Source organism: Petaurus breviceps, unplaced genomic scaffold (genome assembly GCF_028583685.1).
Source record: "Petaurus breviceps papuanus isolate PSGF00001 unplaced genomic scaffold, PetGlider_PUasm1.0 689, whole genome shotgun sequence".
In the NCBI taxonomy this organism is placed as follows: domain Eukaryota; kingdom Metazoa; phylum Chordata; class Mammalia; order Diprotodontia; family Petauridae; genus Petaurus; species Petaurus breviceps.
In genome coordinates, this window is record NW_027186458.1 from 8,729,976 (window position 1) to 8,756,440 (window position 26,465).

The 26,465-nt window shown below is 49.6% G+C and overlaps 2 protein-coding genes across 2 annotated transcripts in view; one reads left to right on the plus strand and one right to left on the minus strand.

Moving 5' to 3' along the window:
* Positions 1 to 193: 193 nt before the first annotated feature.
* Positions 194 to 26,465, plus strand: part of GTF2E2 (general transcription factor IIE subunit 2) — a 68,786-nt gene continuing 42,514 nt past the window's right edge. The window contains exons 1-2 of the mRNA XM_069104946.1: positions 194 to 445; positions 839 to 1,002. Coding sequence (XP_068961047.1) covers positions 843 to 1,002 — 160 coding nt within the window. The 5' untranslated portion in view covers positions 194 to 445; positions 839 to 842. The remainder of the gene's footprint in view (positions 446 to 838; positions 1,003 to 26,465) is intronic.
* Positions 9,052 to 19,954, minus strand: SMIM18 (small integral membrane protein 18). Its single transcript, XM_069104945.1, has 2 exons — positions 18,174 to 19,954; positions 9,052 to 9,664 (listed from the first exon to the last, which is right to left on the minus strand). Exon 2 carries the CDS (start codon positions 9,638 to 9,640, stop codon positions 9,305 to 9,307), a length of 336 nt encoding a protein of 111 aa, XP_068961046.1. The 5' UTR covers positions 9,641 to 9,664; positions 18,174 to 19,954; the 3' UTR covers positions 9,052 to 9,304.

The following is a 26,465-nucleotide window of genomic DNA, read 5'->3' on the forward strand; positions in this document are numbered from 1 at the left end:
CCAGGGTCAGCTGACCTCCCGAAGCCCCTCCCCTCCCAGCGGCTCCTGCTCCGTGATGGGGAGAGGCGGCGGCCCAGAGGCCTTTGCGGCATAACCCACTCCCGTCACCGTGGCAACAAGCACCGCGCCTCTCCCTTTCTGCCCCCTTTCACAGGGCGCGTGTGGTGACGTCGTGACGTCGGCGGCGCAGGCGCAAGCGCACCGGCCGCCCGCCTCTTCCCCACACTCCGGAGTAGGAAGCGGCTTCGGAGCCCCAGCTTTGGCTCGTCGCTTCCGCCGCCAAGCCGAGACCCCGAGGCGGAGGTCCACAGCGGATGGCCGAGCGAGCGGGCGAGCGCAGGCGCTAACGGGACCCGAAGGGCCGGGCCGGCCCTGGGCGGAGGGAAGCGGCGGCGGCGGCGGGGCCACGACGAGGCGGCTCCTGCCCCTCCCCCTTCTCGAGCAGGTGGGTGCGCCCCCCCTGCCCCCGCGGCCCTCGGAACGCGTGCGCGCGGCCCCCACGTGGAGCCCCGCCTCCCTCCAGGGCAGCCGCTCCGCCCCTGGGGCTCCCGGGGAGAAAGAGGGTGGCCGGGCCCGACGCTTCGGGCGTCCGGGCGAGAGGACATGTCGAGGCCCCGACGTCGCGCCCGCTGAGTGCAGCGGCCCGGGGTGCGGGGAGAGGCGGTCAGACGCGGGGGCGGCAGGCCTGCGGCTGAGGGGGCGGGGCCTCCCGGGAGGGCTCCTGGGGCTGAGGGGGCGGGGCAGGGGCGGGGCCTCCCTCCCGTCCCCCCCCCCCCCTCCCCCCCCCCCCCCCCCCCCTCCCGGCCCGGCCGGTCTGACTTCCCGTCTCTCCCCGCAGCACCATGGACCCCAGCTTGCTGAAGGAGCGCGAGCTCTTCAAGAAGCGCGCCCTGTGCACCCCGTCGGTGGAGAAGCGCCCGGCCCCCTCCGAGGGCGCCGCGTCCAAGAAGAAGAAGGCTCGGGTGGAGCAGGGCGCGGCCTCGGGCTCCAAGCAGAGCGCAGGTGGGCGCGTGGGGGGTGGGCGCGGGCCGGGCCGGCGGGGGTCAGTGCGGCGTGGGCGGACCCTGCCACAGACCGGGGTCACACGCTCTGGCGTGTCCCCGTCCCCGTGGGTCGCAGTTGCGTTCCTGCTGCCGCCTTCCTTCCTTGCAGGAAGGCCGAGAGGACGGGGCATCTGTGACCCGGCAGAGGCACCGATTAGGCACCTGCGGGGTTCCGTGCCCTGGCATTTACGCTGTGGGGGGCACGGCGTGGGCGCAGGGCTGGCGAGCCTCTGGGGCCGCGGGCAGCAGCTTACCAGGTTAGGGGAGCGTGGAACCCGCCCCCCAGCCTCTCAGATGCTGGGCAGGGAAGCCTCCTGAAATCCTGAGCAGTCGGGCCCTTCTGTGCTCTGGTGAGAGGGGAGCGCCTGGAAACGGGGCTTCGGATTGGGCCTGGGAGCTGAAGGAGGGCCGGGCCCAGACGGGACAGGAGGCTTGGTGGAGGATCGGCGCCTCTGCCCCTGACCCATCCCCCTGTGACTGGCCGCAAGGTCCTTGGGCCTGCTTGCTGAGTTCATCTTTTCCTGACTCCAAGCCCTCCTTTCTGTCCGCTCTATGATGCTTTTGCTTGATGTGATTTTGGAATTTTAGAGGTTTTTTTGTTTTCTGTTTTTCCATCCACAAAGCATTTTATTTACAAAACATACATACGCTGTATGACATAAACAAAGCCAGCCCTAGAGACAGGATTCAGGACAGATCCCTCCCTAGGAAACCATAACCCAGCCCCTGACAGCGGCAGGGGCAAAGCTGAGCATGCTGGGACATCTCCGGGGAGGGGGAAGAGGTCATTCCTACCCCTCCCCTCCAGTTTCAGGATTTGCCAAAAGATGCAAGTGCCTATAGGAGGGGGACAAAAGCGAGGCAGATGTGGGAGGTCTAGCCCCTTGGCGGTGGGGGGAAGGACTGCCGTCTGAGCCAGCAGGTCCAACTAAGGACTATGGGGTGTCCTGTTGCTGGGCAAAGGGGGGAGGCTCTGCTCTGCAGAAACGAGAGATTCTGGGCTCCCCCCTCCAGTGGAGCCAGGGCTGGGGGGGGGGTCCGTTAGTGCAGGTAGCTACTGTGCCAGCCATGGGCCACCTAGGGATCCCCCACCTCACATAGCAACTCCCGCTCAGCCCCGTGCAATTCTTCGGCTGGGCCATAGCTGTACGTGGGCAGTAGGTGGGGCCGGAACCTGTCCACCCTTTTCTTCTTCTGGATATACAGCGTCACGGCCACAACCACCCCCACTAGGGTGATCAGGAGGAAGGGGCCAAGCACTTAGCCCACCATGGAGTCACTGGCAGCCCTGGGGGCACCGGGTGCTGTTGTGTTACTCATCACACCAATAGCCAGGCAGGGGCGGGAACAGCAGGGAGAAGCCCTCAGCATGAGGCGCTCTGGGAGGGACGCCTCCACTCGGGTCCCTCCCGCGGCTGTGGCCCCAGCTCACACAGCCTCCGCGAGGCTGCAGGCCGGAAGCACCAAAGACGCCTTGGCAGACTCGCTTTTGTACACTGTCCTTTTATGGACGCTTTTTACAAGTCTCTGCCACCTTTTGCTCCCTTGGAGCTGTAGAGTATAAAGTAACTGAGCTTTTGTCTGTTTAGCCTTATTTTATCATAGAATTCTTAGTACCGGCCACTGTCAGTGAACCCGTCTCTGAATGCTTCACCCTGATGGGTAGAAGCCTTTGTGCCTCCCAGGCCTGTGCTTTACCTTGACTGTGCTCAGTATGCTTGCGTATATGTGCCCTTTGCCTCAGGGATGTCACTGCTAGACTTATATCCCAAACAGATCAGAGGCAGGAGCGTAGGAGTCGTAGGCCCCAAAATACTTCTAGCAACAGCTTTTGTCGTAGCAGGGGAGTGGAAGACAGGAAGGCATCTGACGTTCCAGGGATGGCTGAGCAAATAAGGGTCTGTAAATGGAAGGGAATAGAATTGTGCTGTGAGAATGAGAGAAGGGACAGATTCAGAGAAACTGGAGAAGACTGAACTGATGTTGAGTGAAGTGAGCAGAACCAGGACTATGTATTCCTTGGGTGCAGGATGGCAAAGAAAGCCAGTGTCAGCATGGCCACCAATCACAGTCCCAGAGGACTGACACCAAAGCCTGCTCCCCCCTTCCGAGAGACAGAGGGAGAGAGACAGAGAGAGAGAGAGAAGGCCTCAGGATGCAGAACTAGACATACATTCTCAGGCATGGTCAGCCTGTGATGCTGCTTGGCCTTCCCATGGGCATTCCAAGGGAGGGCTTTTGGTTTCAGAAGAGGGACAATCATGGGGGAAGAGAGAGGGATATCATGTTAGTGCTACCTCAAAAGTATTAAGAAAACATTTAGAAAATACGCAGAAGGAAACAGAAAGAAGTTTAGAGATGGAAAGTTTGCAATCACTGTGGTCAGCTTATTATGTACCAAAAACAGACAACCCCCAACCCAGGCTGTCTGAGATAGTCATTCGGGGTGTGAGATACACAGTCCTTTTTCTGCTCTTTGATGTACGTGCCAGTCTTCATGTTTGTCAGGTTCATATAATGGAAACAGCCGGATTTGGGCTTTGTTTTGTTTTTGTTCTGATGTTATTGTTGCTTGACGAGAATTTCAGGGAAAACTGGGAAAACAGTTTGATAGAAATTACATTCAGATAATCTTCTACCATGTCTGCTGTAAGCTCCAAGTGATGAGAACGTAAAGATGGGCTTCCTTCCCATGGTAAACCAAGTGAAAGAATCGACACAAACATAAGCTCGAGGTCTCTGCAGAGCTGGATAAATGGTCAAAGAATGTGAACTGATTTAATCCAAAGGACTAAGACTGAGGAGTGGCGGGAAAAGCTCCGTATCTAACAGCAAGCTCAATGTAAATGAAAGCGTTCCAAGTTGTCTCCCAGAGCCGGGACACTGGCAGGAAGACCAGAGGGGAAGCAGTGACTGGGAAGACCGGCGTTTTAGCACCCGGTCAGTGCAGCCAAGGACTCACCAGAGCATTTCCTAAATCAGTTTGGAATTGTGTGAGCTTCAGGCGCTGAGCAGGACAGCCCACTGCTGGGGACGCCCCTCAGAGACAGCAGGAAGGGTTCTGTTCCTGTCAGATACTCGCAGCTTTGTTGTCGCCATGAAGAGCTAGAGACAAAATGGGTGCCCGCTAGCTGGGAAATGTTTGATTAAACTGGGGCGTGTATCATGGAATATTACTATCACAAGAAATGAATCTGAGCAGTTCAGAGAATACAGGAGGATGAGGTGGATTCCAAATGAAGCATTAGAGCCAAGAGAATACACATTATGGACACAGTAAGGTAAACGGGAAGAAACCACTTGTTAAGCACCTGCTGTGTGCCAGGGCCTGTGCCAGGTCCTAGGGGCACACATGGAAGCAGGCAAGGCATTCCTTAATTTCAAGGAGTTCTCATTCTAGTGGAAGAAGACAGCACAATAACAGAATGTGCTAGAGGAGTCACGCTCGGCTGGACAGGTCTGGGAAGCGTCACGGAGACCTGAGAGCCAGGCAGAGAGAAGGCCAAAGCTGCACCATCGGAGCCCTATGCTCTCATTGACAGATGGAACATCAGATGGAGAAGCTGCCCCTTAGGGTGCTGGCATGAGATGACGGGACTCACCCAGGGTCACACAGGCCCTGCCTCTTGGATCCTAGGGGGCCACAAGTGCAGTCAGGCCAACCCTCTGTACTCTGCCAGCTACTACCTAAGAAAGTGAAAGCCCAGCTTGCCAAGTGATAAGTGGGGCCACCTCCAAGATGAGAAGCCTGCATGTGACAGTCTCTGACCTCTGGTCAGGCACTAGTGAATGGAGGAGCTTCAGCTGCCCCCAAGGAGGACTTTGAGGCTGAGGCAGCACAGTGATCCAGCAAGGTCTCCCTCTGGCCCTGGCCCCGGCCCCGGGTGCTGGACGCATCTGGCTGCATCACAGTGGGACGAGGCCGACGGCTCCTTGTGTCCCTCCTGGAGAGCCGAAGGGACATAGCGCCTAGGGAATGGCAGGAAGTGACCCAGCTCACCACGCGAGCTCTGGGCCTATACTTCCTCAGGAGGGCGCTTCAGAGTTCAGTCTGCTCATGTTTAGTCTTCCACCTGTGCTCTGAGCTAACAGTGCCCTTGTAAGTAAGCAGGTAAGCCGGCCTTCCTAATGTGACTGAATTCAGAAAGCATTCCTACTGGAGGCTGGGGGCACTGTCCTGTTTCTGTCCTTTCCCTTAAATGAATTTACAGTGGTGCAGATCTGCGTTATTCAGTGCTGTCCAGGAGGATCCAGACTAAGGCTGACAGCAGTCTGGCATCCCATCCCAGGGAGCAGAGTTGGGGAACTTCCTAAAGGTTTTCGCACCGATAGTGTGATTCCCCATCTCCCAAACACCAAGCAGAGATAAAGAGCATTGGTGCAAGCTTCAGTGGGATCCGAGCTGTGGTTCTTACTAGGAGGGAAAGTGTTTCACACTGCTGTATTTAGCCAGTTCGGATGTACGGCTTCTCAGAATAGCTCTCCATTACTAAAGTGTTCTATAAACATCGACTTATTAAGCTTCACAACACTCCTCTGGGGGTTACATCGTTTAATAGCGTTGCTTCCTACCCTTTAAAAGAAAATAGAAGGTTAGGAAAAACCACCCTGGAAAAGCACAATCAGATGGGCAATGAAGAGAGCTTAAATCTTTTACGCTTTTTTTTTGTTTTGGTCACATTGTAGGAAGTTGAATTTGGAATTGAGATTTGTTTTTCTCCCCTGCCCTGGCAGTCTTTGTTTTTGTGCCCATGGAATTTGTGCCCAGTCCTGTACACCAGAGGTGTCAGACTACAGGTGATTGCAAACCAGATTGAAATGTAATTGGGAAATGTTATATAACCCACTGTAGATAATGTTAGTGTGTGATTTTCTCAGTCAGGATGAGGTCTCCTCAGAGTCTGACCTCACTGCTGTCCACATTCTCCCTTGTTCTTTTTTTTTTTTTTTTTAAAGCAATCGGGGTTAAATAACTTGCTCAAGGTTACACGGCCAGTTATTTCTGGGTGTGGTGCTGAGTATTTGAGCCTGGATTTGATCCAGGTCATCCCGACACTGGAGCCGGTGCTCTTACTCGCTGTGCTACCTGGCCACCCCCTCTCCCTTGTTCTTGACCTTGAACTTTACTAGCTAAGAATTCAGGGTCCTCTCATGTCCTGTTTTGTTGTGTGAGAACTAGGCATGTGACCTGTAGATCTCTGAGTGTGGGATCTTAGATGTAGTATATGAAGAAGGAAAGCTGAGCCTGGACAATGAAGTTGTTTTAATGATAAAATCAGAAGACACAAAGAAGTCACAAGCACATATAGCTTGAAGGCTGAGAAGCTGATGTTTGTGTCTCTGAACCGCTGATCCGCCTCCCGACAAGCTTTGCCCAACCCTTCTGCTCTGGACCAGAGTCCAGCCAGGGCCCTGGTCTTTCAGATTCAACATAGAAGCCAAATGAAACCTTTGGGGATCTTTCAGCAGCTAACAGAGGGAGATTTGCTCAGCCTTAGCAGGAAGAGGCTTTGCCACAAGGGAGGGCACTGAGCAGCCCTCGAGCATTCAGCTGTGTGAAGACCCCTTGCTTGCGGTGCCCACCCACTCCAGGAGCTCCCCTTGGCTGTTTTAAGCCAGCCAACCAAGTCTCAAAGATGGTTTCAGCACCTCCTAAGGAAAAGGTGTGCAGCTGGAGTCAGAAGACTCATCTACCTGAGTTCAAATCTGACCTGACACGTATGAAGTGGTTTGATCCTGGGCAATGCCCTTAACCCTGTTTGCCTCAGTTTCCTTATCTGTAAAATGAGCTGGAGAAGGAAATGGCAAACTGCTTCGGCATCTCTGCCAAGGAAACCCCAGGTGGGGTCACGGAGCGTCTTACTGAAAGCTGACTTGACAGCAGCCTCTAGCCTCGCTTGGCGGGGGAGGGCTTACAATGTTGTTCACCAGCCTTCCCTTGTGGAATGTGGGCTTTCCTGCTCTTGATGAAGTGTCATTTGAGGAGTTTATCATCCTTGCTCTGCCAGGAGCTGAGTCGCTGGCCTGGATTCACAGGTTCATAGGCTTGGCCAGCTCCGAGTACAAAAGAACCTCCTAGGTGACTCAGGCGTGAAAGCTCTCAGGTCAGGCCCCTGTGCCTAGGGGGCCCCCAGTGATTTTGGCCTGTGGTGTCCTGGGGCCCAGGCTCTGTGACGTGGTTTGGGGGTCTTGTCTATGCAGAGTTGGAGGCGGCTGGAGGCTTGTGAGCCTTCCTTGGCCTGTCCTCTTCGTCTTCAGGCTGGCTGGTGTTCCTTTTCCTCTCTGGTCTTTCTTTCCGTGTGTGGATGTGCACACACCCACACGCACCTTGCCTCTCCTAGTAGAATGTCTTTCTTGAGGACAGTACCTGGCACATAGTAGGGCTTTGATGAATGTTTGTTGATTGACTTTACCCATCAGAAACCTTGAACTTAATTCATTGTGTGTTTCTCTGTTGTTAGCTGCCTGTGTCTAAGGACTGTGCCTTAGACTGGGTGTTGGTGAGACCTTTTTATAACAACAGCATCTAGTGTATAGTGAGCTTTAGGCTTTACAAATCTCATTATGGTGGCCCAAAAAAGTGGATGCCGTCATTATGCTGATTGAGTCCCCTGCCCAGGGTCACCCAGCTAGTGAGTGTCTGAGGCTGGGTTTGCACCAGTGTTTTTCTTACCTCCAGGTCTGTCCCTGCTGCTTGGTCCCAAGGGCTTTCCTGCTGGAGCCCATGCAGCTGTGACAGAGCCCTGCTGCTCTACAGGGCAGCGCTCGCCATGCCTGGGGTGCTCATGGGGGACAGCAGAAGTGGGAGGGGGGCTGAGGGAGCAGCGACTGGAGAATGGCCCTTGTCATGTGTGGGGCCAGGCTTGGCATTGTAGGCCAGCGGGCCTCAGAGCTATCCCCCCACGTCCCCAGTCTGAAGGCTTGAGATGCAGGAGTGGTACCCACTTACGGCATGCGGCGTGTGCCCGGGGAGGCCTACGCGTCTGGGAGCCTGTGCCTACCTGAAGAAAGGGAAGATAGTGCAGCCTGAGTGACTGCAGTGTGAGCACGGGCTGAAGCAGTGACCTTTTGTGGCCCCATTTGTGATTTTATGCTCAGATCCATTTCCTTACAGGCCAGAGGAGGCCTTTGGGCTGCTCAGGCTCCCTCAAGGCTCTCTCAGCTCCAGAGCGCCATCTCTTCCTTTTGCTGCAGTGGCACTTAACAAGCAAATGTTTCTTGACTTATTAAAAGCAGGGACAGGTTTTGAACTAGTTTCATTACATTTTGAGATTTGTTAACTTGCAGGACTCTTCCTCTCCTGTGATTTATGCAGCATCATGGTGTCTTGTAATCATGATGAATAGACACACGTTTGACCTTCCTCTGAATTTCTGCAGAGATGAGGCAGGATCCTTGGGGAAATCTTGGTGCTAAGTATGTATGCTAGGGATGTTAGCCATTTATTACTTTTTAATTCTATCTTTTCTTAATATTGCCTTAATTTTCAAATCTGTTTCTCCCCAGAGAATTTTTATTTGTTTCAAACAAAACAAAAAGAGTGGGGAAGCACTGGAGCAAAGCTCATGAAGCCTGGGTCAGCGCCTGTGCTGTGGGCCTCCTGGCTTTTCTGGCGATGGCCCGAGGGGTGTCCAGTAACCTTGAGCTTACTCTGTCAATCCTCTCTGAAGGGCAGAGCCTTAAAAATAATTGGGGAGTTAGGGAGCAGGGAATCTGAGACCGGTGGGGTCTGTTTTCATTTTGGGTGTGGGCGAGCCCTCTTTAATTGCTGGAGGGCCTGTGGAAGGGGATGGTGTTTGGTGAGCATTGTGAATCTCAGGATGTGTCACCCCAAGCCCAGCATTCTCTGCTTCTGATTTGCTGCTCAGTGTTAGATCATAGACATGCAGAATTATGGGTAGGGCAAAGGAACAGAAGCACCCAGAGGTTTACCTCTCTGCCTGTGTCTGACCTCAGGTAACCTCAGCAAAGGGAGAGTTTGGGGGAAGACTATGACAAAAGCCACATGGAATTTTCAAACTGTATTTATCAGGATATTACCATGGATACACACAGCGAAACCCCAAAAGGGACACATTTAACTCGCACAAGACGTCTTCTTACAAAAGGGTCAGTGAAGAGTGGAGGTGGTTAGGCTCCCCAGCGTGCTTGGCTGGGGTGAACGTGGTCCTGGGGCGCGCCAGGCCCTCAGGACTCCTCCCCCTCCCCCATAGCAGAGCTCAGAGGCTCCGTGCTCTGTCCTGTGTCCTCCCACCTGGCTGCTAGACCACCTCAGTGTCCCGCCTCCGGATGTTGTCCATCATGGTTTGCAGAGGGCTGGGCTCGCTCTCCAGGTCACTCAGGGTCTTGTCTTTGGCGCAGCAGCAGCAGTCGAGCACCTCGTAAATGAAGGCCAGGAGCATCAGAGAGACGACCGTAAAGATGAACAAAAGCATGATGATGAAGCAGGCCGTGTTCCAGTTATCGTGGAAAGGGTAAACCCTCTGGACTTGGAAGCCGATGTACTGGTAGGCCGACGTGGCGTTCGGCAGGCTGCCGCTGCTCCTGGTCTCGTTCCAGAGAGTGGCGTTGAGGGTGGCCATGCTTACAGCTTCCATCACTTGTGATTGGTCCACAAGAGGCTAGGAAGAGAAAAAGGAAAAAGGATTATGGGACTGTGATGCCAGTTTATAGGTGGAGTTTGAGTGTCACCAAGAATCCTTGGAAAATGTGCGCGGTGCTGACCCCCTGTGCCACACCTCTCTGCAGCTTGGAAGAAGTGTTTCAGTGTGTGGAGGGCAGACTGATGCAGGCTGTGATTGGCGGCCAGACTGATCCGTGTGTGTGTGTGTGTGTGTGTGTGTGTGTGTGTGTGTGATAGTCAAAGAAAAGGCAACTGAATTAGCACTGAACAGTGGTGAAGGAAAACTATGACCTGTGACAAAAATGACCACCTAGTGAGGATCCCCGTGTCCCTTCTTGCTTGGCTTTCGTTGTTGCTGGTTACCTCTTTCATCTGCCTCTGGGACTCTAGCTTTCTCTGTACCCAACACTACTGGGTCAGAAGATCTGGGTCAGGAGGACAGTGGTTGAGAGGCAAAAAATAGGAAAAAAAAACTGCAGCGGTGGCCTTCTGCATGGGTGACTAACACTATGGCTGTCACTGAATGTAGCCGTCAGCCCCTGTGAACACAGTTCTCCTGTAGCTGGTGTGGAGGGTAGCTGATCACTATGCTTAGGAAAAATCTAGGGAGACACCTTTCAAAACAGAGAAATACAGGTAACTGATACCTAGTGTCTAAAAGAATTAGGGCCTCCCCATTCTGTCAGACTTCCGTCTTGGAGCCTCTGGACAATGTCTTTTCAGGCCTTTGGTGGGGATGGTGAAGAGACAGACCTGAGATTATAGACACCCACAGCCTAGACCCAGTCTCCAAGATAACTTCAGAATTTCACTTTCCCAACATATCAAGGCAGAGTGTGTCGGTCACACACAGTGAGCGGAAGGGCAGAATTGCAGAGTGACACACATACTCTGTCAGCTATAATACCCAGGTTGGCAGAGGGCTGGGAACACGTCTGCTGTGTTTAAATAAGCCGATTTCACCCCTGCCTAGTGAGATCAGGTGAAACTCCCTCATTTTCCCCCCACATTAAACTTGTTTCCTCCTTTTCTTCCAAAATTAAGGGATGATTCCAACCTGTAAACCAAAAGCAGACTTTTTGTTTTGGCTTCCTTGGGTTTGAGATTTCCCCATTAATATGATGCTTGTTCTGTGACTCTGCTCTCTCCTGCTTCTCCCCCACTTCTGCATTGGCTACTCAGTTTCTTTTGCCGGGTCATGCCCACAAACTGTGTGTGTGTATGTCTGGACCCCCTTTTCTTTTGCCTGCCTCTGTGTGATTTAACTTGGTAATCCCATGGATTCAGTTACCATTATCTATGCAGATGAGTCTCTGAGCTGTTTGTCCCTCCTTAACCTCTCTCTCGATCTCCATCCAGTTTACCACCCCTACCTCTTAGAGATCCTGAACTGGATGTCCCATAGACAGCTCATTCTTATCTTTCCTCGCCACACTCTCCCCCACTTACAGACCTCCCTTTTGGTGTCGAGGACACCACCCTCCTTCCAGTCCCCCAGGCTTGCCACCTAGGCATCACCCTCCACTCCTTGCTCCCCATGTCCAGTCTGCCACCAAGTCCTGGTGATTCTGCCTTTGCACTGTCACTCGAATATGCCCCCTTCTCTCCTCTGACACTGCCTCTCTCCCCACTGGAGGTGGGTGGCTCCTCTTGGCTTTAAGATCAAATAGAAAATCTCCCATTTGGCATCCAGAGACATCATCTTGCCAACATAGGCCCGGAGAGGCAAAGCTGTGGTTTTTCAAGTACCAGCGTATGGTTGTGACAGCTGGACCATGAGGAGAGCTGAACGTCACAGAATCAATGCCTCTGAATCGTGGTGCTGGGGAGGACTTGAGAGTCCCTTGGACAGCAAGGAGGTCACATCAGGCAGCAGCTAAAGAAATGACCTCACGCTGTTCAGGGGAAGGTCAGATGCTGGAGCTGAAGCTTCAGTACTATGGCCACATGATGAGAAGACAGGACTCACTGGAAAAGCCGCCGAAGTGGGAGAGACTGAGGGCAAGAGGAGAAGTGGCTGGCAGAGGACCAGATGGGCAGATGGTGTCATGGAAACAACTGGACAGACTTGGGGAGATGGTGGAGGATGGAAGGGCCTGGCGTGCTGTGCTCCATGGGGTCCTGAAGAGCCAAATACGACTGAGGGACCAAAGGACGGCAGCAGTGAGCCTCTGACCAGCCCTTGTACCTTCTCCATTTTCCAATACTTTACTCGCCTCTCCAAACTCTCTACTCCGATGACATTGGCCTCCTGGCTGGCCCTTTCCCAAGGAATAGCTCCACCTCCCCCCGCCAGCCCCCCAAGCCTGGAAGCTCTGTCTCCTCATCGCCACCTCTTGGCTTCCCAGGCTTCCTTCAGGTCTCAGCTAAAACACCAGCGTCTACATGAGGCCTTGCTTCCCTCTGAGCCTGCCTCCAGTGTCCCCCATATCTACCTTGTGTAGACTTCCCATTAGACTGGGATCTCCTTGAGGGCTGGGCTCACTTTGGGCTTTCTTTGTGGTGCCAGCACTTAGCCCTTGGTACATAGTAGGTGCTTCATCATTACTTATTGACTGACTGCCTGGAAGCTCCTAGGAAGGCATTCCCATCCTGGCCACTCCAGGGCCTGTGCTTGTACTTCAGCCAGCCTGGAGATCTCCTGCCTGGAGCCTGAGGTGCCCTCTTCCTCATCACTTCCTTACTCAGTCCCATTGACAAGCTCTCTCTCCCCTATTAGAATGGAAGCACCTTGAGGTCAGGAACACTTTTGCTTGCATGTATCTGTTATCTCCAGCACTTAGGATACCGCCTGGCACACAGTATAGGACCTTAATAAATTCCTTTTCCTTGCCCATCTCCCTGCCATCCCATCCCCATTTCTTTTGCTAATGACTGCCTCAAATCCAACAAAAGCTCTTAAACTTCATTCTATAAGCCTTTTTATTCCTGATACCTGTGAAAATGCAAATGTGCCTTGTTGGGTAATGCTGGAAGTTATAATTCAGGCTTTAGCTTAATTTACCCTCTTTAAAATCCCATTTACACCATACTGTGCTTGCCACTTGGGCATAAGAAGATGGCATAGCCCCTCAGAAATCTTGGGAGGAGGGATATGGTGTGTGTACAAATGGGTACACAGCAGGGGAAATACTGACCCAGTGCTCTGAGAGCATTTGAGGAGTGGAAGGGAGGCCTGTTGGAGTGGGGGGTCAGGGAAGGCTTCACGGAGGAAAAGGACTCTCAACGGGTAGACTGTGGTGGGAGCATGTGCCCCAAGGGCAGGGAAAGCCGCCTTAGTCAGCATGGCTGGAATGGGCTACTAGAAAGGCCTCCTGACTGGGCTAAGAACCCCAGAGGCAGCGGGAGGCCACGGATGCTTCTGCATGGAGGGGAGTGGGGGGCGGTACCTCTAGAAGGATGGCTTGGAGGGGACTGTGTAGGCAGAGGCGGCTAGCTGGCGGGACTGCCAGCGAGAGACACAGCTGGCAGCGGAGGGCTTGTGTGGAGCCGGCGAGGGCACCGGGGCCGGGAGGAAGGACAGGAAGGTGCTGGGGCTGACGGAGAAGGTGGGGGAAACTTGCACCAGGGCAGGGCCCTGGATCTCCTGTCTTGGGTGTGCAGCTTCCCAGAATTCCTCCCTGTTGATTCTTTAGGGTTGCATGCCTCCAAGACCTGAGACAAAAATTGGGGAATTGAGGGTCAATTCACTGTCTAGTGAACCCAAAGCTGTTCTCAGCTTGTCTTAATGAATTGTATCTTCTGAGCTAGTCAGAGGTCTGAGGAGATCTTATCACTCCCCTCCTCGGCTGGGCAAATGGAGGCTTCCCAGGGTCAGGTATCAGTGAAGCAGGGCTACAGCCCCTGGAGACTGAGTCCAGAGCTGTGTGCAGGGGGGGCACTAGAGTGCTGGTAGTAAAGTCAGGTTTTTATCGTATTACTGAGTATTAGAAAGACCCTCTTTTGGACTGGTCAGATATTTTCCCTTTTGAAAATAAGGTTAGAAAGGCTTTTGGTTTATTTGAGAGACTACAGGTAAGAAATGAGCAAATGGTGTGAGCTGCTTTGGGGGCTTTCCCCTGTCATTGGCACACGTTAATGGCTGCCTGGTGAGGGTGCAGATGCCCGGCCAGCGGCAGGCACCCAGCCTGCTCACCCCTGGAACTTGCCTCTTTCCCTCCAGTCAGGGTCCCCTGAATGTTCTCTGTACCAAATTAAAACTTTAGGCTTCAGTGAAGTTATCAGCTATTGAGTGCCTGGAGAGGGTAGCCCTGGGAAAATACAAAACTACACTGAGCCAAATAGGAATTGACTTATGTGCATCCACTTTGGGCCATTTGTATTTTTGTTCCCCTCCATTAATGCTGCTAATTGAGTTTATCATATTAGAATTTTATCACACCAGATACTGTTTGAGGTCAGTGGGCCATAGGCTTTTAATGCCCATTTATTTACTACTTAGATTCAGTTTGGCCTCAGGCCTTGAGAATTGAGATTGGGCAGAATTAATAGATGCTGATTCCTAGTCACCAGTGGGCTGTGTTTGCCCCTTTGTGGGGGTCTGTGAGGATGGATCTAGTTTCGGGGGGGGGCAGCCCCTCTTGGGCACCTGGGGGAGGGTGTCATGTATTGATGGTAAGGGGAGATAAGCATGGACTGTGGGAGGGGTTGCCTGGAGTAGCAGGGACATTCATGCTCACTCTCCACTTCCGGCATCTTTCAAAGTATCGGGAAAATAGAAACCTGGTAACAATGGACCATACAAGGCATCACCTCCTTAAAATGAGATCTCTTGGAAACGAAACAAAATAGTTGCGCGTTAAGAACCTGGATCAGAAGGCATGTTCATGTTCTCTGCAGCAGATTTTTTTTTGGAGCAGTGGAGGCCATTTTCAGACATTATGTGTGTGGCATATATCAGACTATGCATCCACACCCACACACCCCCCTACATGTGGTACCAGAGGCTTAGGGCACATCGCAAAGCTGCTTGAGGCACCCTGGGGAGGTGGGCATGGCCATGGCTACAGCTACTACTGCACATGCTTAGATTGTAATTCCTACCATCGTGTAATCTCTGCCCCTGCTAGGGAGCACTTGACTGCTTTCCCTTTTCCCAGTGCCCTGTGTTAAACTGTGGTGAGGCTAGAAAGATTTTCTGGAAGGATTTTTCAGGCCCTTACAAATTTTTGTGGGCTTTAAATTACTATGAAACGCATCGTGTGAGACACTGTGGTTGGAACACACTTTGTGCACCCTGGAATACAAATTGTGTGTGTGGAAAGGGAACGGGGTAATCAGTGGTTTGATTTAATTTCATATTTCTTTCTTACAGGTTGGATTAAAGGAATAACTTCCAGGATAAGACTTAAGAGATAGTTTAAGGAATTGTAACTTACGCCTTATAAATTTCTTTGATATTCAGAAAATTATATAGAGGAAGATAAATTTGGAAAATTTATTTTTCATGATTAGTGGTAGTTTAACATTTGAAAACACTTAATTTTGCTCTGAAGGATTAGGTAAAATCTGTCGGGCAAAACAGAATTGGATCATTAGGATTTTTTCATTTTAATTTCTCAAGTTAAAATTTGAATGTGATGCATTTAAAATAAATATGAAGAAGAGTCGTCTTTAAATTTTTTCGAAACAAACAGTTCTTCAATACCATTTCTTTCCAGTCCCCTTCTGGGTCTGGAGAGTAGGAGAGTCACAGCTGATGGTATAATTTTCCCCTTCCTCCTTTGAACCTTTTTAGCATTTCAAACTTCCTTGGCAGAATATAGCCATAGGGAGGGCAGGGTCATCATACAATGGGAGAGCTGAGCTGAATTCTCTTTTGCACTGAAGGATGCTGCTTTAAATTTCTTATTTTTTCAGTTATCATTTTTTTCCTCCCCACTGGGGCAAGAGAAAAACAAAAGCCTGATGACACCAAAAAGCATAGTTAAGAAAAACAAGCCCCCATATTGCCCATGTCCAAAAAGCCGTGTCTCGCTGTGTCTTTCTGCCAATAAGTGGGCCAGATGCTCTCTTCATCATTGTGCTCGATCGGGGTGTGGAGGAGAGTCTGCAGTCGGCTAGAATTGTCATGTTCGCAGTGGTGATGATGATAGAGTAGAAATTGCTCGGGCTTTGGTTACTTCCCTCTGCATCTGTCCTTAGAAATCTTCCAGATTTCTCTGAAAGCATCTCTTTTGTCACTTCTTAGAGCACAAGTAGTATTTCCTGTATCCTATGTGGTTTCAGCCATTTCCCCATTAAAGGGCAGTCTCTTAGTTTCCAGAGTTTTGCCTCCACCACAAAAAGATGGGATGTCTCTTTGGAAAAAATTGTCAAGTGGACAGTGCTGCAGTCTTTGGTGAGAGGAAAACTGGAGTCTGGATTAAACCAAGTCCTTAATCAGCTGAGGCCAGGGGAAGCCTACTTCCTGTCTTTTTCCTACATTTGAGCAGATCTTGGATGGCAAAATGAATCTTTTCCTGGTCTTGGTTATTTGGTTATAATCACTTTTATTTTCATAAGTACTCTTGTGTATTTGGTGAGAGTGATTCTTGTTTTATTCGGGACCTTCTTGGATCTAGCGCCCTTATTGTTTTGTGATTGGCAAAAATGCTGCTGAACTGAACCCTGAAGAGAGATCTGGTTTCTAGGTCTGGCTACTTGAATAACAGGACATTTTCTAAGCATCTGAATAAATACCTTTGTTCCTTGGAGGAAAAGTGGCTGCAAAAATTTCCTTTTAAAGTCATTTAGCAATGAAATACAACTGGGTTCCAATTAGTACAAATAATGAATGTGGTGATATATTTGCATATATTTGAATCCAACCACACTTGTAGGAAGTTATAATTATGGGGAAAAGGTTAACGTTATTTCCACCCCTGTGAAATAATGCCGTATGGATTGGAAGAATGGAACTCCTTTATGGGACCAAGTCATTATTTGCACTGAGACCTAGCTATAGATTTACTGGGGAAGGCAGTGGTTGGGCCATTAGTTTTATTTTTAAATGCTATCCTGAAGCTGTGATGTCTGCTAAACAAAGATGATTTTCATGCTCCAATAAAAATGGAATTAAAATGGTGCCATCTTCCTAAAACTCAATTCTGACACTGTTATCCCCAGCCCCCCATTCCATAAGCACCAGTGGCTTCCTCCCTGTCACCTCCAGGACCAAAGAGCAGAAACCTTCTGTTTGGCCTGTAAAGCCCTGCATCACTGGGCCCATTTCTTTCTCTTTCCTTTCCAGGCTTCTCCTGCCTCACTCCCCTCCTTTGTACTCTGTGCTCGGGGTCCACCAGCCTCCTGGCTGGTCCTGGCTCCTGCCCTCCACCTCCACCTCCTGCCTTCCCTGACTTCCTTTTGCCTCCACTTAAACACTGTCTTCTACAGGAGACCTTTCTTCAGCCCCTCCTCGGCTGCTATTCCCTTCCCTCTGAGATTACCCCCCATTTCCCCTGCCTGTCCCTTATCCGTACCTGTTTGTTGGCGTCTTGTCTCTCCCATTAGACTGGGAGCTTCTGGAGGACAGGGAGCAGATTTCTGCCTTTCTCTGTATCCCCAGCCCTTAGGCCCCTGCGTGGCGCACAGTAGGTGCTGAATAAAGCCTTTCTGATTGCTTGGTCAATCATTGTGATTGTTGAGCCTTACTGTAGTACTGGGAAGGATGCCAGACCTTCCTTGTTATAACTGACCCTTGTGAAGACGTGTTTTAATTTTTCAGTGTAATTTTATTTTTACTCCAGATGATCAGTTTAAGAACAGTCCCATCCATCCCTGTACTACCCCACATGTTGTGATGGATGTAATATGATTGACTTGCTCCCTTCCCCCTCCCCCCTCAAAAATATGCATTCCAGGTCTTTGTTTAATAATAATCTGACTTGGATCATACAGTTAGAAGCAAAATGATTTCGCTTAAATGGCAGAAGAGTCTGAAGCTTTTCTGTGTTAAGTTACAGCATAATGCTCCTCTCAGCTCTTTTGTCTGTATTATGCTCAGAGGTAGATTGTATTTTCATATCAATTTTCCTATTTTATTTTTAAAAATTTTCTACAGGTAGCATGCTGCGCTTGGTTTTTTTTTCAGCATGATGCGATTGGTATATATCAGAAACCATCTTTCGGCAGTATTTGCTCTTAGTCTAGATTCTTCTTCAAGGAAGCCTTTGTCAGGACAGATAATGCTGCTGAACTGAAATGTCTTGCAGAAGGTGAAATTGGCAGGCAGCTGGGAAGCTTCCGATCCGGATTTCAGTTTACTGACCAGGGGCTGGGAAGGATTGGATTTCCCATACAGTGGCATGGTCATCAATTTTCTATTAAGGCACCAAGGATAAGAGAGTTCGGGCTAGACAGCCAGCCTTTGGTATTTATTTACAGAATAAAAGCCTGTCTTTCAGGGTAAGAAATTTGGAGCTTAAAAATATACAGTAAGAAGAATGCTTTGCTCGGTTTCTAAATAAAATGTTTTTCAGATCTACCTAGTGCTTAATTCCTCCATAATAAAAATGATAAAGACCTACCTGTTCTCGGCGGATGCTGATGGAGCGTTGGTCTGGTCTGTTGGTAATGCAGTCTGGTGCACAGGCAAGATGGAGCTGGGCTCCTATTGGTCAGATGCTAATGCGGCTGACAATTGCTTTCTTGTTCATTTGCATTTAGCCTCACCACACTCCTCAGGAAATCATTCACAAGCCTTAATGACACAGTCGGCTGTACCCAGTTTGATCCCAATTTTTTCCTCCCTTTTTTTTTTTGTTTTTGTTTTTTTGTCTTTGAGCTTGAAGAGTGGGGCGTGGTTTTTGCCTGCTTAAGGTCGGAACAAACAAAAACCCCTGGCCCTCCCTGCATCTTAGGATTGGCTTTACTTTATAGTAGAAAGATGGAAAAAAATAAAGGACTAAATTAATGATTAGATGCAAAACAGATCTCCCTTAAGACTAGAGAAACCCTCCGGCTAAGAAAGATGCCAGGGTTGGTAAGAGCCCTGGCAACAGGCCCACAGAACCAACTGATTGAATCTACAGGTATGTGACGGGATTAGCGAAGCTTGTTTCATCATGTGCCTGGCCCAGTCGTCAGGCTGCTGTGGAAGGGAGAGCAGCCCCGGGCACTGCAGGCTTCCACGTAGTGGGGGGCACTGGGAGGCCCCCGCTGCTGCTGGTGGGTACGCACTGAGGGAAAGCTCACCCAGTCTTGCCATTTTGATAGAAGAGCAGATAAAACCTAAGGCCTCTTTTGGGCTGTCACTTTCCATTGTGTTCCCTCTGTGTACTTCCACAGTTCTCTTGCTAGTTGAAAAGGGTAATTTGTTGTCGTTGATTATGTCCAGACTTATATCAGCTTCTTATAATTATATACCGGATTTTTCATTTTTGTCAAATAGTTATTTCATATATTTTCCTTTAGTCTTTTTTTGTTGTACATGTATATGTATACTTTGGTTGTGTAAAACCTATTTTTATGTAATTATTTCAGTCTGTTGCGGCAGTTTGGGTAAGAGAATTCCCTGGCCAGTGAATGCTAAAGGTCTGAGGTCTTTTATTAGGCATTCATTTTTATTTGCACTAGGGAAACAAACTAAGGGTGGGGGAGAGCAGAGCAGAGGAAGAACCCTCTGGTGGGGCAGGTGCTCTGAGCCTGCCTTCTGGCCAGAGCTGCACCGCCTAAGGCAGGTCTCCATCCAGGTACCTGCCATGCCCAGGGGCTGTGGCTTGGAAGGGACAGCAGGCAGGTTCCTAAGCTTATGGTGTCTGCCCTAGAGAAAGTGAAGCTGCTGAGAGTAGGATTTAGCGTGGCTTTTATCTCTGGATGGAAAATGCTTCTCTTCTCCCTCTCTCTACAACCCCCTTGTCCAATAACCAGACTAGAAGCTTGGAGCAGGCAGGAGGGAAGAGTGCCCCCTCTTTACATTCCCATATCCAGTTAGCAGCGATTGAGGCATTTCTGCATCTGGCCTACCAAGACACGGCGAAATGATTCTGGTCCCCGTAGTCTCTGAGCATTTATTAAGCAGCTACTGTGTGCAGCACTTTGTGGGGTGCTGGAGATACAGAGAAGGGCAGAAGACAGTCCCTGCCTTTGAGGAGCTCACGTGCCCGCCCCCCGGCCCCTTGTGGTTCTTCCCATTCCCTCTTCAACCCTTTTCTTTTACCTTGGCCCCACACTGCTGCACATACTGTTCTCGCAGAGGAGATCAGTTCTCTCTTAAATGCTAAGTCCCTGGCCCTGTCATTGTGCTGCCTAAATTTAGGGTAGCTCTTGGTACCATTGATCATTCTTTTCAGATGCCTTCTTTCTCCCTTGATACTTTTTAAATTTTAAATCAAAATTTTTTAATTGTGAAATTTTTCAAAGAGCAAATAAAGAGGATTGAATATCAAACTAAATTTCTTTTACATAGTGTTTTTCTAAAACTCTGCATTGAATTTAAGAAGGTTGCCCTGTGGTTTGTCTTTTGAACTTTTATTTTCTCTTGAATATTTTTAGATGTTTTATGGATGCTTTTTTTCCACAAACAAACCATTCCCTCCTCCCCTACATTCTCTTCCCTTGTAACTAATAAATCTAGTTAAACCAAACACTGGAGCTCAGTGACCATGTCAGAAAATGTGTCTCATTTTGTACCACAGGGGTCAGACTCACACGGTGTGTTTGAACAAAATAAGTGAAAAGACACCACAGTGTAGACTCTGCTAGTTTTAGGTCTGCTGTGCTAGGCCTTCGGTTTTTTGCCATCGTTGGCAGCCTTATGAGTCAGTTCAGATGTCTTTGAAAAGTGTTTTCTTTTACATTGTTATGGTCACAGTGTAAGTGATTGTCCTGTTTCTGCTCATGGGAGACTCTGATCAGTGTCAGTTGGGTGTAAAGAAGGATTAATAAAAAAAAAGGGGGCTACCAGATCAAGAAATAATTAAGAAATCTGGACCAAACTGTTCTGCTGGCTACCCATCTGCAGTCACAAGCCTCCTGAGCCTGGGGGAAGGATTCAGACAGAAAAGGCACCCCCCTCCGCAGCCTTCTTGTGCTTGGACCAGAGGAAAGCCGGGGCAGCCTGAGGCTGTCGGTCAAGGGCATCCAGACCAGAGGCCGACCAGTAGCAGCTGGAGTGTGTGTCTGGCTCACTCACCCCACCCAAGGTCAGAAGCCCTTGGGGCTCAGAGGGCAATGATAGCTGTGATCGGACCTCTGGCCCATGCATCCCTGCTGCCTAGACTGCCTGCCACAGCGTGTCCCTGTCCTCCTCCTTGCTCAGACACTAGGTAATAGGAAGGAGGAAACAAAGAAAGCCTTATAAGCCTGTCTCTGATACAAAATGTCTGTTCCAGAAGTCAGGCTGGAAAACCGAGTAATATAAAGTAGCACCAATGGTAAAGAAACGTTATGGATCACAGGATGCTTCAGTCACAAACTTTGAAGAGAGGAACTCCTTGTCATCTTTAAGCAAAGGGTCAAAGAAAGTCACAGCTGGCCACAAGCTCGACTAGGTCAGTCCTGGAAGAAGGGAAGTCAGAGGTCAAAAACCATCCTAGAAAGAAAATGAGAGCTCTAGAGGAAAGGAGAATGGGAAGAATGCACAGCTTAGTCTTGGAAATAAAAACGCTCCTCAAGGGTTAGACAGAAATCTGTGACTGTACGTGGCACCAAGGAGTGTTAGAACGAAACTGGAAGGCTGAAGAAATGGCAGCAAAGCGTCTTAGCTGGAGAAGAGATCAGGGAGAGGCCACCTGAGAGTCCCTTTTCTACCTAAAAGCCTCATGTATGAATAACAGCCCGGCATGCCTTAATTTTATTGATTGATTGATTGATTGCTTTTTGGAGGGGGGAAGTCAGGGCAGTTGGGGTTAAGTGACTTGCCCAAGGTCACACAGCTAATTTTTTTGTGTGCTAAGTGTCTAAGGCCAGATTTGAGCTCAGGTTCTCCTGACTCCAGGGCCAGTGCTCTATTCACTGCGCCATGTAGCCACCCCAAGGCCTGCTTTAATTTAGCTGATAAATGAGAGGCCAGAGTGAAAATAGAAATCCATTGCTCTATTCCTGAAAGAAACCCTCAAATGGAACTTCCTGGGAATGGCAGAGCCCAAATCCAGAGTCTGTGATAGGAGCAGAATTCCTGAATCCCCTCAGGAGAGATTAATTTTCCTTAAAAGGCAAAAAGCTCTCTGTGGGTCTTGATTGACTCCTCTCTTCCACAACTTGGTCACCTAATGGCGATCAGGTTGTGGTCACCACATGCAGTTGGGGCCCCTCTGACTTGGTGGATGTCTAAAGACCTCTTAAGTCCCCATCCCCTGCCCTGCTGACCATATGGAGAGGAGGAGCCCCCTCACATCCAGAGAACCTAAGTGCCATTGTATCCTGGCTGTGTTATGAAGCGTAAACCTCCCCTTCCCAGCTGGCATTCAGGTACCTTATTTCATCCTGTTATCGAATCATTACTTACAGGGGGCTGTTAGGGCAGAGAAAAAAGACCGCTAGTAATACCAGTTGTCAAAAAGAAAAGAGTTCAGGTACTAAGCAGACCCAGTCTTAATGTGTAGTGGGGTCTTTGAGGGTCCTGCAGATAAGGCAGAGTATAGGGAAGGGGTTTGGTAATATTCTAAAATTCTTCAGGGAAAAAGACAGGCCTTCTCTAGGGATGAAAAAAGGGAGGAAGGAATTGGAATTGCCGGTTTCCTTTAGTTAGAGTGCAGAAGCAGCATGGAAAGAGAGGGTGGGGGCTGGGAGTGGGCTTCACAGAAACCTCACTTGGATCTCATCTGGATAAAGGAGCATGCTACCCCACGCGTGTGCCCACACACACAACTGGCAGCCAAAATGCATTAAATTCGGGGGGGGGGACTTGAGAGGGGGAAACACCTTTAAGAGGGAGCATGGAGTCCAGGAGGAATTGCCATAAGCAAAACCCTCTCCCTTTTCAGAGGGTGGATGGAGCATGAGGGTGAATAAAAAGAGAAAGAAAAGGCAAATGGTAGAAGGGACGCAGACTGCAGTCAGTCATGATAGCTGGCATGTAGTTGGTGCTTAACAAGTGTGTTGTGACTTAAGCTCACTTCTGTCTTCTTTGTAGAGAGATTTGTAGGGGCGAAGGGTGGAGAGAAATGCACAGTGAATGGTCCCGAGTGGGAGTGGGAGTGGGGTCGTTGTCTTTGCCCTTCGTTCTCCAAGAGGACTGGGGCATCGAGGAGATGTTGACGTGACTTCCAGTTGACTTGGATCTGAGTAAGGGAGGGCTGCGCAAGGTCACTGGCCTCACCTTCTCCTCCAGTTCTGTGACCAAGGGGGGTGGGGCATGAATAAGAAAACTGCCACTCCCTGTGGCTGTCATCTTTCCTGTTTTCCCCTGTTCCCATCTCCTCCCCTTCGCTCTGGTTCCTCCGTCACCTCTCTGCTCTCTCTCCCACTCCCCCTCTTTTCCCTGTCTGTCTGCTGCCATCTTCTGGTGCATCTGGTTTCTGAGAGCTGCTGGTGGGGTGGTGCAGCAGCGTTGTTCTCCGGCAGTCGCTTGGGCTTGGGCTTGGGCTTCACGTTTGTGGGACTCCTTTCAAGTGTGTAGAGACTCTCAGAGCAGGTTCTCCTGGCAGAGGGGCTTTGGAAAGACCCAGGATTGTTCAGCACATTCAGAATTTCAAAGAGAGGTTAAATCCAGGTGGCCCAGAATAGGCCCCAGCCTGTAAAAAAGAGAAGGGCACTGGGGAGACTTTCTCAGGAGTGCAGCAGGCACCAGCTGGCCACAAGGGTGGTCCTACCAAACTAAGCATCGCTTTGTGACACACGCTCCTGGTCGGACACCAGGGAGGACAGCTACCTCACCCGTTGTAGCACATGCAATTGCAAGGGTTTTGCAGGAACCAAACATATGTAGCTGGAATGAGAAGGAAAGTGGGTAACTGGGAAATAATCTTTGTATCAGGTTTCTCTGGTAAAGGTTTTGTTTTTGTTATATAAGGTGCTGATCCATGAGAAGAACAACAGCCATTCCCTAATTGAGAAATCATCCAGAAGATAGCAGTCAGCAGCTTTCGTTCTTTCTTTTTAACGTTATTTCTTTGTAGAGTTCCAAACTCTCTTCCTTCCTCCAACCCATCCTCTACCCATTGAGAAGGCAATGATATGATATGATAACCATTATATGTGAAGTCATGCAAAACATTTCCAAATTAATCATGTTGTCAAAAATCCCAAAATAAACAGGCAGTTTTCAAAGGAAGAAATTTGAAACTATCAACAGCCATATGGAAAAAAAATGCTGCAAATGACTAATAATGAAAGACACAAATTAAAACAACTCTGAGGTCCCACCTCACACCCATTGGCAAAGTTCAACAAATTAGAATGACAGTTGTTGGAAGGAAAGACTGCAGAAAACTGGATGAAGGTGCTGCTTTGAATGTTTCCGTATAAGGCCTTACCCATTGTCTTTGAACTCTTGGGGACCATACCCAGTAGTTGTGATGCTGGTTTAAAGTATATGTACCATTTAACTATCAACTTTGTTTAGCTTTAGGAAAAAGTGCTCAGAGGACTCTTAACGAGAGAAATGCAGAGTAAAGCAGCCGAGAGCTGCTGGTTCGTGTCCTTTGATCACTGGCGTGTTGGGGAATGGTGTTTGCCCCATCTCAGTTGTCCATGTCTGGAATACCAAAGCCTTCTGAGAGATACTTGATACATACAATAAATCTGTACCAAACCTTCCTAGTTTCATGTCATCAGAATTATTTAACTTTTCTGATTGCCTTTATCCCTTGGCCAAGAGTCTGTCCTCTACCTACAGCTGTCGGGGGTCAGAGCTTTGCTTCTCTTCTGCCATTTTACTTTCTAAAAAATGGTCATGACCAGAGCAGTGCAGCATGATTTCTATGGGCCATTCAGGAACAACTTTGAGATTACACAGGGCCCTTTTTGGTAATTGGTTTATTTGCTTGTGATTGTTGTGATTGAATGAATCATCATAGGATTTGGATAGGGACTTTTTTTTTTTTGAGAAGTGTTTTATCCCTTACTTATCAGCTACCAGATTAAAGTTTGTCTCAGGAGAGAGATTCTGAGTGTTGCTGTGTTAAATCAGATTTCATGGCTATTAGAAAGTGTGCCTTACCCCATATGCCCATTTTCCTTCCCAAAGTTCAAGCAACCAACAAAGTTCAGAGTGATTTAAGATTTAAAGCAGAAGAGAAAACCCAAAAATGGCTGCTAGAATAACTGTGTATGAGGGAGATGTTTAATTTTAAAAACTTCTCAGCTCTAGGGGTTTGTTCAAGAACTAAGGCTTTCCTTTTGTTTTTTTTTCCTTAATCAATAGAAATAATAATGTTGAATCAGTAAATTAATTATTTATGAGGAGGCTAGAAGACACAGTAAAGCCTTGAGCATTGGCCAGGAAGGGGAAGAAGCTGAGGGAGAATTCCGGCTGGTCGGGATTAGCTCTTTCCCTCTGGAGTGGACTATGTTGTTTTTCTTTTTGCTTTTGTATCTCTGGGGCTTGGCACATAGTAGGCACTTATTGGTCAGAGCTGACCTTGATGTCTGGAACAGTTGGGCCTGAATCCCACCTTAGACATTGTCCGACTGACCCAGAACAAGTCACTTAAACTCTTTGGGTGTTAGATTCTCATTTGTAAAGGAAGGAGGTTTGATTTAGCAACCTCTAAGATAGAAACAAATCCAGTGACTGGTTTGAATCGCTGAGATAAAATCCCTAGGCACCAAAGAGCTTGTGTTCCCCTGGGAGTTCTTTTTTCTTTGGCTTGATTCTGGTGTCTTCATCGGTGGGTGGCGTTTTCTCCCCAGCTCTCCTCTGTAGTGCGTGTATATAAAGGAATACAGCCCCTGGTGGTGCTGAAGGTCAGAGGCCAGCTGGCCCCCCGGGATTCCTGGGGGTGCTCTCATGCCCTTTGTACTAGCCTGGTAAGCTTCCCAAGGCACTTGGCTCAGCAGAGGAATTCGGAATAGAGAAAGTAGCATATTGTGTTTGTGCATAAACGCTTTGCTCCCTTGTCACAGCCCTGCCAGGCCAATTCCAGGGCGGTATCACGTTCTGCAGTGTTCTCTGGCGCTACACAGGAGAGGTTCTATGTGTGTTGGCGTCACATTTCTGTTCCTCTTATTAATTGCTCATCTGTCGTGAGATCCAGTTACGGTGGCTACAGTGTCAGCTCAGAGCCAGGGAGCTGTGCTGTTTAGTAACGGGCTGTTCGCGCTGAGGCCAGGCCCGTTGTCACTGACCGCACTCGGCTCCCTCTCCGCTGGGTTCTCCTCAGGCTCCTTCCTGGCCGGATCCTTGTCAAGGGCTCCGTTTGATTTGTTGTTTTGCTGTTCCTGGGGTTAGAGTATTGTTAGTACGCAGGAGACAAATGGGTTGATTTTCTTTCTTTTCATGAGTCTCTCCACTCCCCCTGCAGACTAAACGATGCCCCATGAGTAGGATGTGTGCTCTGATTAGCAATTATGAACTCCTGCAGTCAGGATGGCAGGTTAGCACGGTGTGGTGTAGGAGTGAGCGTGTGAGTAGGATGTGTACTTCGACTAGCAATTGTGACTTTTACTCTCCTGCCCTCCCACATCCATCACTCTGTGAGGTTTGTGCTGTAGTGTGTGGGAGTGCAGTGAAGGGAGGCTGACAGGGCCTAGGGAAAGCATCCATCTGGCTCCTTCTGCCCATTGTGGATTGAGGGACTACTTCTCCCAGAGACTTACAGAGGTGCCTGGCCTCGAGATCAGGAAGACCCAGCCTGAGTCAAGTCACCCCTCTGACTCCCCTCCCCCCCCCCCCCATGCTGGCTGTGTGTGTGTGTGTGTTTGGCCTTGGGCGAGTC

Bases quoted from the DNA above. Each gene is read 5' to 3' on its own strand.
- SMIM18 (XM_069104945.1), bottom strand. From the start codon at position 9,640: ATGGAAGCTGTAAGCATGGCCACCCTCAACGCCACTCTCTGGAACGAG.